The 15,564-nt window shown below is 38.2% G+C and overlaps 1 protein-coding gene across 1 annotated transcript; it reads left to right on the forward strand.

Moving 5' to 3' along the window:
- Positions 1 to 1,751: 1,751 nt before the first annotated feature.
- irs2a (insulin receptor substrate 2a) lies at positions 1,752 to 14,250 on the forward strand. The gene is made up of 2 exons (XM_079614660.1): positions 1,752 to 5,074; positions 11,588 to 14,250. Exons 1-2 carry the CDS (start codon positions 1,963 to 1,965, stop codon positions 11,590 to 11,592), a joined length of 3,117 nt encoding a protein of 1,038 aa, XP_079470786.1. The 5' UTR covers positions 1,752 to 1,962; the 3' UTR covers positions 11,593 to 14,250.
- The last annotated feature ends 1,314 nt before the right edge of the window (positions 14,251 to 15,564 follow it).

Raw genomic sequence — 15,564 nt, forward strand, 5'->3', positions numbered from 1 at the left:
TTTAATCACTGTTTGCACGTGTGTGTGACAGAGAGTATTAACAATATACAGCTGCTCATTTCAGAATTCAAATATTCCCTATAGATCAGCCATGCTGTTTGTATACCATAATCTTCTTTAAGGGACAGATTATGAAACCAATTACAGAGCCGCAACCAGTAGCCAGTCAACTCCTAGGTTCTGCTGGAGAAATGGGTACTGTAATGAGTTGTACCATTGTATCATAAATTCAATGCCATATAGCCTTGCATCTAAAATTTTAAATCCCTGGATTACACACACATCCATTAATAATACAGAATCCACAGACTGAAGTGTTGTGCTGCTGCTTTTATTTTATGACCTGATTTGGGCTGCATCATTGCAAGGGGAAACACTCAGAAGCAGTTGCAAAGAACAAATCGGCTACTCATTCTTGTCAAGGAAGAACTATTCAGAAAAGTGTTATGCAACAGGTATAGACATTGATGTTTATTAAACATGTCTCAGTGGTCTTTGATGTGACACGCATTTCCTGGGAAACTATAGTTATGGTATTTTAAATGCTCACTTGATTATTTATAATGCAATTACTAATATAACCAAACTAAAGAAGTTGGTAAAGGTGTTTCCATGTTCAACTGAGAGTACTGTAGAAATATTAAGACAACACAAACATTTGTCTGTGGTTTGTAGGCATATAGCTATGCTACAATGTGTTGGTGTCACAGAAATGCTTGCATAATCTCACTAAATGCAAAGTTCAGATTTAAACTTGAACTGTCTATAAACCATGATGCAATGAGTTCAATGTATGATATTTATATTATTGCGTTGTTACAAATGACCATGAGGTAGCGTATTTTTACTTCTACGTGGTGCCCAGTTACATTTCTTCTGGAACAAACAGATTAAATTCTGGCATTCCAGAAAGTTCCTCTCGCTAAAGTGAGGTTTTAATATTTAAACCAAGAGGATTCTATTAAACAAACCACCTTTTCGATGGCTTCCAAATAAATAATTCCACGCTGAAAATCCATGTGTGGCACCACGGACGAAAGTTTCATAGTCGACATTCATTTAAAAAAAATCTCTATTTTCTTTATGTTATGTACAATATGTAAGCTAGTTCGCAGGCACTGTTGCTGGACAGGGACACCCGAGTGTGTAAAAATAGACCATCGTGGGTTATGTAACACGCAGCACGCGCACTACGACTTCACGCTTGTTTACAAGTTAAAATGGACTCCATGCGTCGATCTTAATAAATGACATGCGTTTTCTTACTCCCTCAATTACGTTTTTTCACTGTCTGACACATTTTAAAATGAACATTGAGTCTTTCTAAATTATAATTCTTAAATAGCTAGATCTTCTGCGGTTTCTGTCGTCATGGTGATGTTTAAAGCCTGTATCGAATGTGTTTGGAGTCGGTTTAATTAGGTAACATGCCGATATATTATGCTTACATTCAAAACTAGTTGATCTGCGACAAAAAAACACTTTTTTTTACACCTACGTCTCTGCAGCACTGAAGTAACAGTTACGTACAGTAGATTTGTCATCCACACAGCACTGTTTGTTTTAGGAGGAGGGGAGAACAGCTTGTGTGAAGGGGGATTTGCCTATATCACGTCACGGATTTGTCAACATACTGTCAATCTTTTCGCCTGACCAATGAATCCAATGAGCAACTCCATTCGTTGGCTTGGCAGGTACGCCTCCTAAAGATAGCACCGCCTTATATGACTGTTTTTTTTCCCTCTCCCACTGACCCAAGATGGGCTGTGTGTAACGTCACATGTTGTTTTTTTCTTAAGCTCAGTCATTCTGAGCGAAGAGTTATTTGTTGTGAACAAGTAGACATCGCCTGGTGAAACAGCGCCGAAATCTCCAGTTCTCGGATATTTAAGTTAAATCTCTTTTTACTGCGGATGGATAACAAGTTCTATAAACTTCAGTAAATAAATTGTAAACGCAAGTATGGCAAGTCCACCTATTAAAGCGGGATCCTCGTTACCAAATGACAACAACTTTCATTCAAACAACATCAGAAAATGTGGATACCTCAAGAAGCAAAAGCACGGACATCGGCGCTATTTTGTTTTGAAAGATCAGAGTGACGGACTCCCTGCGCGGCTGGAGTACTACGAGAATGAAAAGAAATGGAAAAACAAGTCCGCTGCCAAAAGAGTCATTTTTCTCGACTCATGTCTGAGCATAAACAAGCGCGCTGACGCGAAACACAGGTATTTGATAGCCCTCTATACCAAAGACGAGTATTTTGCTGTTGCTGCGGAGAATGAGCAAGAGCAGGAGAGTTGGCACGGAGATTTAACTGATTTATTGAGTAAGGGGAAAATGTGTGACAGCTCCGTTTCTAGCTCGGCATCATCTCTGCTGGGCTTCGACGATGGAAATTACGGCATGATTACACCGGTGAATGCTGCGTATAAAGAGGTATGGCAAGTTAATCTTAAAGCAAAAGGAATTGGACAGAGCAGAAATATCACTGGAGTTTACAGACTGTGCTTATCAAGTCGGACAATTAGCTTTGTGAAACTTAACTCAGAGGTGGCATCTGTGACCCTGCAGTTGATGAATATACGCAGATGTGGGCACTCTGATAGCTTTTTCTTCATTGAGGTGGGCAGATCTGCCTCTACTGGACCTGGAGAGCTGTGGATGCAAGCGGATGATTCTGTGGTGGCACAAAATATACACGAGACCATTTTAGAAGCTATGAAAGCGATGAAAGAGCTGTCAGAGTTCAGACCACGCAGCAAAAGCCAGTCATCAGGATCAAATCCCATATCTGTACCCACTCGGCGGAACTTGAACAATTTACCCCCTAGTCAGACAGGGCTGGTGAGGAGGTCGAGGACGGACAGTACAGCAGCCACATCTCCTGTCACCAAATTTTCTTCTTGTCGAATACGGACAGCGAGTGAAGGGGAAGGTACAATGAGCAGGCCGGTCTCCATATCAATATCTGAGAATGGAAGCCCGACAGCTGTGGGCCGGAACCACATGAGCAGATCTAATACTGTCTCGGTGGGCTGCCGGACATCAGAACCATCACTGCTTCATCACAGCAGGTCCATGTCAACGACAATGTCCCACTCACCCCCATCTGCTGTAAGCCCATTAAGTTTGTCCTCAATCAGTATGAATGGTTCCATCTCATCCACAGTATACAGACCCTCCAGCTGCAGTGGTTCTGTTTCTGGGTCACCTAACGATACTGGCTTCCTCTCGTGTGATGATTACAGTTCTAGCCCAGGGGATGTGAGGTACAACCTAGCAAACAGGAGTGACACACCTTCTTCTCTCTCCAGCACACCACCTTCAAGAGAAGCCAGTGAGCTCTATGGTTATATGGTGATGGACAGGCCATCCAACTCCCAGAACAAGATGTGTCCAACTAGCAGAGACATATTTGACATGGATATATACAGGAAGAGGACGTATTCTCTGACAACCCCGCGACAACAGGTAGCACACTCCCAGCTATCCTCAGCGTCACTTGATGAATACATGCTGATGAGAGCTGCGAACAGGAGAACAAATTCTGCATCTCCGAAGGTCTCATACCCAGATGATTATGGGAAAATTGATATTGGCTCTAACAGTAATGTGGGTGATGACGGCTACATGCCCATGACGCCAGGCATGGCACCTCAGTGTGCCAAAAATGATCACTACATGCTCATGAGTCCCATGAGTGTTTCAGCACCCAAGCAGATCATTAACCCGAGGTCACATCCTCAGCCAACAGGCAGTGGCTGCACTACTAACTCACCCAGCAGTGGATCGCTAGAGGATAGCGGGTACATGAAGATGTGGTCTGGATCCAAGTTTTCACTGGAGAGCTCTGATGGAAGAGCAGTGAATGGAGAATACATGAATATGTCGCCGGCTGACACATATATCTCGCCCACACCACCAGATTATTTCCTGGGTCAATGTGAAACACAACGATCCTCCCCATCTCTAAGTATTCGCTTTAACAAGCACCAGGCACCTAAACGGGCAGAGGATGACCAGTATGTTTTGATGAGTCCCCAGAGCCAAAATCCAACAGAAGAGGCCAACAGAGTTTCTGCCCTGCCACCTCTCCGTCGCCCTGACGGCACGGCACAGAGAGCAAGAGTCAACAGGCCCAATAGGTTATCTTTAGACACTCTGAGGATGCTTCCCAGCATGACTGAACATCCTCTCCCTTGTGAACCTAAAAGCCCTGGTGAGTACATTAACATAGACTTTGCTGCTGCTACACAGTCCTCTTCTCCCTCTATGGTTTCTGTGGAAAACCAGGGCTCACTGTCCAACCTCGGCCAGAGATCCCCCCTCTCAGACTACATGAACCTCAATCAGAATTTACACCCTCATAAACTGAGGGATGAGCTCAACAGTCCCCTGAATGGAATGCCAGAGCTGGCCGAATGCCCATGCCCACCTGATGAGGGGGCTTATTTCGTCAATGAACAGAGAAACTCACCATGCCCATCTGGCACAGGTAAAGACAATTACACTGAGATGAGTTTCAACAATGGTCACATCTCACCTCCATTCCTGTCTGAGACTGATGAGAGTGCTTCAGTTAGCCAGACTAGCAGGGTTCAAAGGCTGGACCTGAGCGACCAGGGGGTGTCAAAAGGAATTGGTGCTTTCTTGTTGGCTGCCTCCTCTGTAGACCCAAACGGAGGAGCGAAGGTTATCCGGGCTGACCCTCAGGGCCGGAGACGGCATAGCTCTGAGACTTTTTCATCCACCACCACAGTTGCACCTGTCTTTCCTTCCTTTGCACACAATGTTAAGCGACACAGCTCTGCCTCAGTAGAGAATGTCTCTGTCCGAAGCAGTGAAGGTTCTGATGAGGAGTATGGGTCTCCCATGTGCCGAGAGACTTCAGCTGGTTATCAGAATGGACTTAACTACATCGCCTTAAACCTCATGGAGAAACAAGAGATGGGCAATTGTGAAAACCTTATGGGCTTCAAGACTGGTGGTTGCTGTAAAGCAGGAATAAATGGATTACATGCAACTCCATATGTGTGTCTGGGATTCAAAGAGACTGCAACCACTGTACAAGGTGAGTTCAGATGATATGATGACTGGGTATAAATTGGTAATAGATTAAAAAGATGATGCAGCATTTTGCAAATAAATTTTCTTATAGTATATATATATATATATGTGTGTACATAGTTGCAAATTAAATGCTGTAACATATATATATATATATATATATATATATATATATGTGTGTGTGTGTGTGTGTGTGTGTGTGTGTGTGTGTGTGTGTGTAGCATTTAATTTGCAACTATGTACATATATATATATATATATGTACATAGTTGCAAATTAAATGCTACACACACACACACACACACACACACACACACACACACACACACACACACACACATATATATATATATATATATATATATATATATATGTTACAGCATTTAATTTGCAACTATGTACACACACACACACACACACATATATATATATATATATATATATATATATATATATATATTATGCCCATGTTTACATTTATTCATTTAGCAGATAGGCCTATATAATACATTATGTAGTTGCAAATTAAATGCTAACTTATATATTGTACATGTTATGTATATATATATATGTAGGCTAAGTGTAGCATTTAATTTGCAACTATGTACAAAATGTATTATATATCTGCTAAATTAATAAATGTAACGTTAAATGTAAATATCTATATACTGCAATATTTAAAAAACATTTAATTTGCAACTCTCTCCCTCTATAGTCTGTTAGCATAACATTTGTTTTTTTGTGTGTGTGTTTACTGGAAATTTGCATATTATAGGATATATAAGACACAAATTAATCGAAATTATATTCACACTAGGCTACTTAAAGTAATTAAACAAAACATTATTGCTGAACGAGATAATATAATATTGAACTGGTTTGCACCTCTGGCTATTTGTCTCAGTATATGGGGCGTTTATGGCTCTTATAAGGTGTTTTTCATTCAGTGGAATTCCAGAGAAATGTGAAGCATGAGAGACGTGACTGTGCGCGCGGTAAACAAACCAGCTGCGCAGGCACTATGACGCTGCAGTATAGAGTGGTGCGCGCACGCTTGTTTATTTACCCCAAACTCGATCAAAGCTGGCTTTTTTCAGACCTTAAACGTTGTTTTAAGGTTTGTAGGCTTGTGTTGTATAACGGAGCTATTAAATGGATCTGTTCTCAGAGGATGGAGCATGAAGCACCGAGGAATGCGAAATGTTGTTTTGAGGCTCATTTGGCTCACGTGCTCAGCAGTGTTTTCGTTCTATCGCCTGGTCGACCTTTCCCTTAATTCTGTTATGCCCTGTTTACTCTATTCGGTCAAACATGATGCCAAATTATTATTAAAAATAAAAAAAAATCCCCATTAACAGGGACACTTACATAAGGTTTAGGATTCCCATGTCAAATATTCCTCACACATGACATATTTCCTGCAAAAGTGCATGTTCATTTGCCTACTTTAATCATATCATGCGGGTGTTTGTGAGATTAAACTGCGCTCACAAGCCGTAAAAATATGCTGCTCTTAATAAAGTACAGTGCCTAAGGCTTTTTCCTGTGCACTGTTTTTGCATAGCACACAGAAGATTGAACATGCCATGTTCTGAGGCACGTACTGCACATCGTCTGGTACTCCCATATTTCCATAACGCCTCTATTGAAGGCAGTGTTGTGGGCCAAAATTATCCCCAGTGGTTAAAAGGCTGTTCATGGCTGGTAGTTTTCATTACAGGCAGCCTGCAGTGTAAACATCAGGCGGAGGATGGATAGTGGACAGCACAGTGAGTTTAACTCTTTCTTGTCTTGAGTATTGAGCCTTGAGAAAAGAGTGGGCATGAGGAGGGTAAGAGGTAGTTTGCATTGTGTCTCTGAAATGAACTTGTGCAGCCATGTCCACGGGTCGGCTGAGCAGAAGAGGGAGGGCCTGATCTGATGGAGGCTTAAGTCATGTGCTTCAGTCAGGAGGAAAAACAAGCCAGGTGGTTGTTTGTGGGGTCGTTGTCAGGTAATGATGATGTTTCACGCTTGGAATGCATGACTGGGTAAAGGTTGCTGGGAGAGGCGAATACTCGCTTGTTTTGGTCTCTTTACTCACTGCCAGGCCACATAACAGCCAAGGCTACAGTGTGTTGACAAGAACTTGTTTTGATGTGTTTTAAATCATAGAATGCCAGAGGCTGTGAAAATTATGATGCTTTCATTTTTCATTAACTCTGATGCAGTTATTTGTTTGTTTTTTATGTAATTTTATTTTAAACGGCTCTGGTGAAAACATCGTATTAGTTAAAAATTGGTATTTGTAGTTGAAGAAAGAGAAACCCCACAATGAAGCAGTGCAGGTGCCTCATTTCTCAAAATGACCTGTCAAAAAAGCAGCCTGCTGTGGCAGTATCATGATATAGTCATCATGGTATCACATTTGTAAACGGATAGTGTTTTGATTCTCTGTTGGATTTATCAGTAAAAATTTACTTGAGCACAGGAGATTTTTTACTAGGGATCGCAGTAAAATTGGCTTGGTAAATAGGCACCCCCAATTCAAGAAATTGGTTTATTATGTTGCCTTTTTTACTTACGGTGCAGAATTACTAAATGCGAATGGAAATAAATGGAAAGAATACAAAAGAATAGCAGGAGAAGAACATATGCACAGTGCTTGTTTCAGAATATTCTGTTTACTCCATATTCCATATTCCAATTGCTGTGGCGCATGTATTCTTTTTCAAAAATAAATACTTAACCAGAATATGGACCTTAATTGAAAATAACATGCATGTAAACAAGGTCAATGTTATTACCTGTTGCTCCCTTTACACAGAAACACATACAGTATCAGACATCCTAGTATGGCATGGCATTTACAGTTGATCTTTTAGTATGGTATACCAGTTAGTTTGATGTTGACATTTTTAAGATAACACTTTTAAAAAAAAAACATCAGAAGAAAAATAAACATTGTATAAGAATTTACAAATTAATCTGTCAACAGGGATTATTGCTTAAAGTGGATTGTTTTGTAGTTATTTGTTAACATTGACAAATTACATGTAGAATGTCTCTGTTCGGAGACATTGTGGTCTTGTGGTTTTATGAACATGAGTTGGGTGACTTTGTACCCCTCTATACAATATATATTTAGCTAAAGGTGACGCATTTAGACATTCTACATACAAAGGAAGTAAAGTGTTACTGAAACTTTTTTCTCTCTTTTGCCCACTCACTCTCTCTCTCTCTTTCTCTCTGGAATCATACATCCTTTAGGAGTTTGTATGCATTTGCGTGTGTGGCAGATGGCTGAGCAGGGAAGGGTGTGGGGCTGTGTGTGTGTGTGTGTGTGCACCTGCCGCTCCACTCATTGCAGGTCTGTTATCAGGCATGGCAGCAGCACAGACAATACACTAATGACAGCAGGCCATCTGCTTCTGCCCCAGGACAGTGGCTAGTGCTTGTCCCTTCAGCTAGAGCGGGGCGGGGGGTGGGGGAATGAAGAGCTAGAGAAACGGTGATAGAGAGATAAAGATCGACAGCAATTTGCAGAGAGAAAAAAAATATGAAAGTGTTTTTTTTTAAATTCAGACAAACCTACATTTTAAGTAGTGATGCACCAAAATAATTGTTTTACGGGAACACTAAAACCATGCTGACATGTTTACCTCTTGTACTTTATTAACATTGTGTAAAGTAACTAAACACTGCCACAGTCAAAATGTGTCACCCGAGAAGTGCTAATTAAATATCACTGTTTCGGTCAATGATTTTGTCCCTCAAAAACAATTTCTGCCTAATAATAATTTTTTACTGTTTCGGCTGAATATTTTTGGTTGCTGAAATTTCAATCACTAATTTTAAGGTGTACAATAGTACAGTTTATATTTCTGGCTGACTGTGAATGTGTATGAACAGCAGAATAGATCACACTTGCACCCTTTGCACAATCCACTTGCACACAAAAGTTTTTGTGTAACTTTAGCTCAAGGACAGTGAGTGTGCATTTTTCAGAGTATTTAGTTACTATTCCACTACTCTTTTGAAGCTAGAAGCTCTGTCTTTCCCTCGCATTCCTGGTGTCAGTTCATGGAATAATTTCTTACGATTTCACAGCATGTTGTTGTTACTTTCTCCTCCCACATTTAGCTACTTGAAGAAACCACTTAATTGCAATTTTACATTAATTACCACAACAACATAAACACCGGTCAATCACCATAGAAAGTATTTATTTTTTATTTATGATAAAGCAATGATTTCTTTATCATTGATTTTTTATCAATGATAAAGCATGAAGGCTTGAATGACTAGACTACTCTTTCTATTAACTTCTTTTGTGATTTCTTTCTTTCTTTAAATGTTGTCTGTCAGTGAAGAGTTTTTTTTTCAATCCATTGACTAGTTGTGTGACTAAACTGAATAATTTTTTTATTAGGGGTTGCTTAATGTTAGCTCCCTAGACTTGCAACTCTAATCTGAGCTCTAACTTTAACCACGCTGAGATTTAAGCAACAAAAATTGTTAACCCAAGCAGTTCTCTGCAGATTCTCCACCTCTGCAGAGCTGGCTAAACTAGGCCGGGATGTTCCCGTCTGAGATAGTCATGTCAACACTGTCAGTGTTACCCACATTTAGCCAGGAGCAAGAGGAGATTACTCTTAGGGGAGAGTGGGGGATTAGACATTGTTCAGCGGCTTGTTTTGAGGCGGATGAAAGGAGCATTGACTCAGACATAGACAGTCATTCATGCAGGTTCACAACAACCATGTCCTCATGTAGACGTCACAGCATTTCCAGGATGATTTTGCACAGCCTCGTTTGTTTTTGGGTCTCTGACGATTACAGGTCTAGATTTTAACTCATCGCAGTGGAAGTTTTTTTTTAACCCGTTATTAAATCCACAGCTTAGACTCTTTCTTAGAGGACTCAGTTGCTCACTTATTCCACAGTTGGAGGTGCTGTGACATCTCTATCCAGTGATGCGCAAGCTAGCTGAGATGCTATGTCATGCGTGCATTGCGTGACTATTTCCCGGTTCCAAGCATCACTCACTGCTGCCTAGGGCTTTCAGCATTACACACTGCATTATAGGCTGCAGACATGGCTGTTGGTACCGTCATCACGCAAACCCTAAATCTCATCAGCTGAATAAAAAAGGGAGGGTCACCATCCAATTCATCTACTTGCATGCAAGCCTGAGCCTTTTGGCAGTTGTAGCTTTGCATCCTTGCTGCTCATTGACCCTGAAACATATTGGAATTTGTGTAAATTACCCAGGATTAAATGAGCCGAGGTTTTAGGCTTTAACTATTGTTATTTCGGGCAATCACATGAGTATACCCACAGACAATGCTGTCAATGCCTTACATTCAACTTCAAATTTAGCTTCAAACTTAAATTATTTATAAATACTGTTTACTCCAATTTTAATTCAAATGAAGTTCAAATTCAGGAATTGAACTTAAAAAGCATTCTCAATTCAATGTTGAATGGTGCACAACTCCTTCTGCATTGACAAAGTTTCATCATGACCTCACAGTTACTTCCAATTACAAGTGTGGTTTATGACTTTATTTCACTAAATTTTAACATGTCTGGCAATCTGGAAATTTAGTCTTATAGTATTTTCCCACGTCTCTATCCTTAACTTTATGATCTCACTCCACATTATCTTGAAGCAATTGTGTATTAAACATTCCTGAAGAGGACAGTCCTCTTGAGAAGTCCACATTATTCTTGAAGGATTACGGGCTAATGTTCTATTTTGCTTCAAGAAAAATGTAATCTTACACAAATTTTATTTGTAATCACAATCTTTGCTCCAGCCATTATCACTGGCTGCATCTTATCTTCCATTCGCCATCTCCTTTCATGTAAATTAAGGTGAAGTCTGGAGTGATTTGCCTTCATTTTAACAGTCAGTTGTCAGATTATGTAATTCATACTCTTCAGGATCACCCAAGACCTAGCAAAGAAAGACCCTGAGATTCCCTCCATTTCTTTGGTCTGACTATAATTCCAATGAGATTATCTGGGAATTATATCAGGATTAGCCCATCTGTGGACAGTAGACGGTTAAGACTGCTGCTAGCTCCATCCCTCCTGACATGATACCCTTTCCCTCGCTTATCTGAGAGAGGTTTAAATATGACTGTGCATCATGGGTTAATCTCTCATGCTGGTCTGGAACGGTCACTAAAAATGTCATAAAAATGGAGGTACATTTAATAATGGTATGCCATCCAAATAAAATATGAGAAGTTTTTTTTTTTTCTGTGTATGCGCATGTTTTATTTTAGAAAGCACCTTTGTTGTGAGTGTATTCAGGTGTTAATAGTGTTTTGGCTCTAATTGCTCTAACCCTTTTTTATGGGTTCAGTTGTTAAAGGCTGCTGGATAACGTTTAAGATGGTTTGACGTCAGGGGTTGTACTACAGTGCAGCTACAGTTTTTCTCAACACTTTTTCATTCTCATTGTTGTTGTTTGTTTCAAATGGAGCTTTAAAGATATCTTCTCTTTTTTTCTCCCTCTTTCTTTCAGATTGAGCAAGAAGCAGAGGTTATTCCTCCTGGTACTGAGGGAAAGTGGAAGCTCAACCAGTAACTAGATTGGACTGGTCTGGTCTGGATCATGCTGCTGTAAATGAACTGTGACCTTTGCAACTCATCCTAAAGCTGAACGTCCGACGGCTGGGTTGTGATTATTCTAGTGAGGCCACTTTAACATGCTACTCCTGCACCATTTTTCAGGATCTACAAAGCTGCTAATCTGTTGGTAACAAGAGTCACGAAACATACATGCCACTTGTATGTTTGAACTTTTAATTGTTGTTGCTGTGAACACTTTTATTTTTATTTTTTTTATTCAGAACAATGATTGGAATATAAATATGTAATCTTCATTTACCTGACATAGACAACTGTAAGGTTCTCATTACCCTATCCCATGCTACAATTGTGGTATTTTAGTCATTTTCAATGATGACTAAAAGATTTCCACAAGTCCTTTCTCAGGAAAAGACTAATTTAGAAGAGATAAAGAATTCCTACTTATTTTTTCCTCAAATTGAATGTTCTCACATGACCAATCCAAAGCCTTACTCTCTCTGTCCGCAAAATTGCGGCTACTTATCTGGACCTAAACAATGAGAAAATATCAAAATATGTGAGTTTTATTGTATACACTCTATTTTTCTAGATATTTAGTTTATTAAATAAAAACATAGTAAGTTGCTATATAAGAGTCCACTTTTGATATTCAGAGTGTCTTACCACGTAATCAGAGGTGGTTATTGCAGATAATATTTAATAAATAAACATTATTAGTACATATTATATTTATGACCAAATATGGTCAACCTTTAAATCCTATGTTTCCTCAGATTCATTGTCACTTTCTCACGTTGTTGCGTAAAACATGGCCATTCCCTGTTCCTCTGCCTCAAGAATTGCATTTAACAGTAATATAATATATGGTAGCAGTGACCATTTACCATTTTCGTAGAAATAGCATGCCATGCACTACTAGATGGTATCGATGCACAGGAATTTTGACCACAGAAAATGCCATAAGACACACTGTAAAAAATGTGGCTGCGATTAGTTAAAATTTGTTGAGATAACTTAAATATCCAACTTAACCAAACTAAACTAAAGTTAACTAAACTTAATATTTTAAGTCAAGCTTGAACACATACTTTTTAAAGTTGAAACAATGTTGGATTTTAAGTTGTGCTAAATAATCGCAGCAATTTTTTTTACAGTGCACCACCTTCGGCTAAAGTAGAAAGAGTAATGGAAGTTAATCATTTAAAAAATATTATTAACAGAATTGATAGTTTTTCCACACTGTAAAAAAATATTTTCATGATTTGTTATCACAACTTTTTATCTTTTGTCAAATCCACTTCGATAACTAATGTATGAAGATAACATACTATTTTGAGTTTCTGTTTATTAAACCATTCTTCTTCATTGTATTAACTCAAATTTTTAATTACAACAAAATCAACATTTTAAGGCAACAAGGTAACTTGCTTTTTTAAGTTGAACCAACATTTTGTTTTTACAGTGACAGACAAAGGCTTATTTCAAATGAGCACTTTCAGTTTTTTAGATATGTGGGTCCCGAATTTGGATGAGCCTTTCTGTGCATCACTACTTTTTAATATTTTACAGTTTAATTGTTGGTGACTTTCTTAATATGCTCACACTGGCTCTGTGTTGATAATATCGCAGTGATGTCTCATTCAACTAGATTGTAACACATGACGCATCTGAATGTAGAGCACAGAACCCACTTAGACAGTATGAGTGAACAGATTAGTGGGGCAGAAAAAATGATCACAACAGGAGTCATTTAGCCATTCTCTGTTTTTCCCTGAATGTTGTGAACTAGGCTAAATACAAAAATGTGATCAGATTAACATTTTCATGACATTTAAGATACTTCTCCTACGCAAACTGCTAAGCAAAGGAAAAAATGCAAGATACTACGCATTGCATTTGTGAAACGCGATTTGTTCAAAACTTAACAAATCCCTTATCTAAAAACTAAAAATGTATAGCACTGATATAGACGTGTTGATGATTTTTTAAATGTTATGTTTAAAGTCCTAAATAAGAGTGACACACAACACAATGCTACTTTATTATGTAATTTCTTGAGGTAATGGTACTCATTCTTCTTGATTCTTAGGAAGGTCTTGCTTCTTGGGTAGTTCACCCTTTGTTTATGCAATTCTTACTAATCAGATTAGTTTACAAAGTGGAACCAAATGTATAAATATTATGCTAATATATTTGTTAAAAGATTTTACAGAGATATTGAATTTATGCTGTTTGTACATTTCATTCTGCCAACTTTTAAAACTTGTTTTATTTTTCTTTAAGAAACAAATATATAAATGTGTGTGTGTCTATATATATATATATTCAAAAGTGTTCTTGAATATCTTGAGTCTAAGTATAAATATATATATCTATTGTTTCAAAGGGTTAATATATTTTCAATATTTGCCAGGTTTAATTAAACAAGCTGTCTTCCATTGTACAAATATCACATACTGTTTGTTGTTATGCTGTTAAGAAACCATTTAAAATAGTCTAGATAAATATTGCTTTTGTTTGTGTTGCAAAAGAGTCACATGCAATAATACAAATAATAAATATTGTTATTTAAGGAAAATAAAATGTTTTATTGTTTTTTTTGTTTCTTATATCCTTTCTACAAAACTTAGAAAATTATGCAAACTTGTTATATAAACATACATATTTTGCAATAATTCCCACCTCTTTACTGACACTGTGTCCCTAAGCTTGAGGGCAATAGAGGAAGGAACACACAGTTCATTCATAAACAAGTCTACAGATTACTTCCTGTTGAATGAGCAGGACAAAAGCAAGTGTTATACCAGGCTCGAATTGATATAACAGGATGCTAATGAATCAATATAGTCCATGTGCTAGACTGAGGTACAGTCCAGATCCACATGCAGGAAGCTAATAGAGCAACACTTCCTTCCTTTTCACATAATTACGTTATACAGTATGGATCATTCCTAACAGTACCGTTTGAGTTATTTAAGTTAAATAAAAAGTTATTCAAGTGTTGTGATTTATGAAAGTATTTCTGGAGTACACGACTTTCAGGAATATGCAGCACTTTATTAATCATAGCTTGATTATTTATGATAGAAAAGTTATCAGGGTGGACTCTAAAATGTTGAAAATAAATGTGCAATTGGCAGTCTGCTTGCATGAGGGTTTAAGTTTAAGAATAACTTATGTAATTTGTGTAAATTTATAAACAACTTGGTATGTTCTGTAAATTCACCAAACAAACTATTTTTGTCAAACCAACCAAAAATACAAAGCATAATACAGAAATGATTGTGCTGTTTCATTTCCCACCATTGAACTTCATGGAAACGTGTGTCATTGAGGGTCTGGCTTTTGTTAAAAATATTTTGAAAAAAATGAACAGGATACAAAATGATATTGGGAATACAGAAAAAAAAAAAAAATTTATTACCAGTCAAGAAGATATTCCAAAGTTTTCTTTTAAAAAACCGAAACAAACGAAAACAGGAAACATCTGAATTGTTTTTAAATTGGCAGTTTTATTTAAAAGTTCAAAGCATCTGGTCGTGAAAAAAAAAATTAAAAAAAATTCTCAAATCAAAGCAATGACATTCACCCCATGTTCACTTAATCGTGATTTTGAGATTACAGCAAAATAAATAATAGTGAAGCAAGTCTAAAGACTGTTTATGTTAATATCAGGTGCGATCTAGATGCATGTATTTTCTTTCATGTGTTATGTGTTCTGGCTGAGGCGTGGGCTGTTCTTCTAAAGAACGAGCCCGCGCAGAACTGTGTGGGTGGGGGTTGAGGAAAAGGAGTTCCTGAAGTTTGAGGTTCGCTGGACTGTGTGAGGCAAGAGCATCGGCCACACAGGTGCTCACGTTAATAAAAGAGCATTTAAACTGTTAAGTGAATAATTTTCTCCGATCACTA

This window comes from Phoxinus phoxinus, assembly GCF_949152265.1.
Source record: "Phoxinus phoxinus genome assembly, chromosome: 6".
NCBI classification, from domain to species: Eukaryota; Metazoa; Chordata; class Actinopteri; order Cypriniformes; family Leuciscidae; genus Phoxinus; species Phoxinus phoxinus.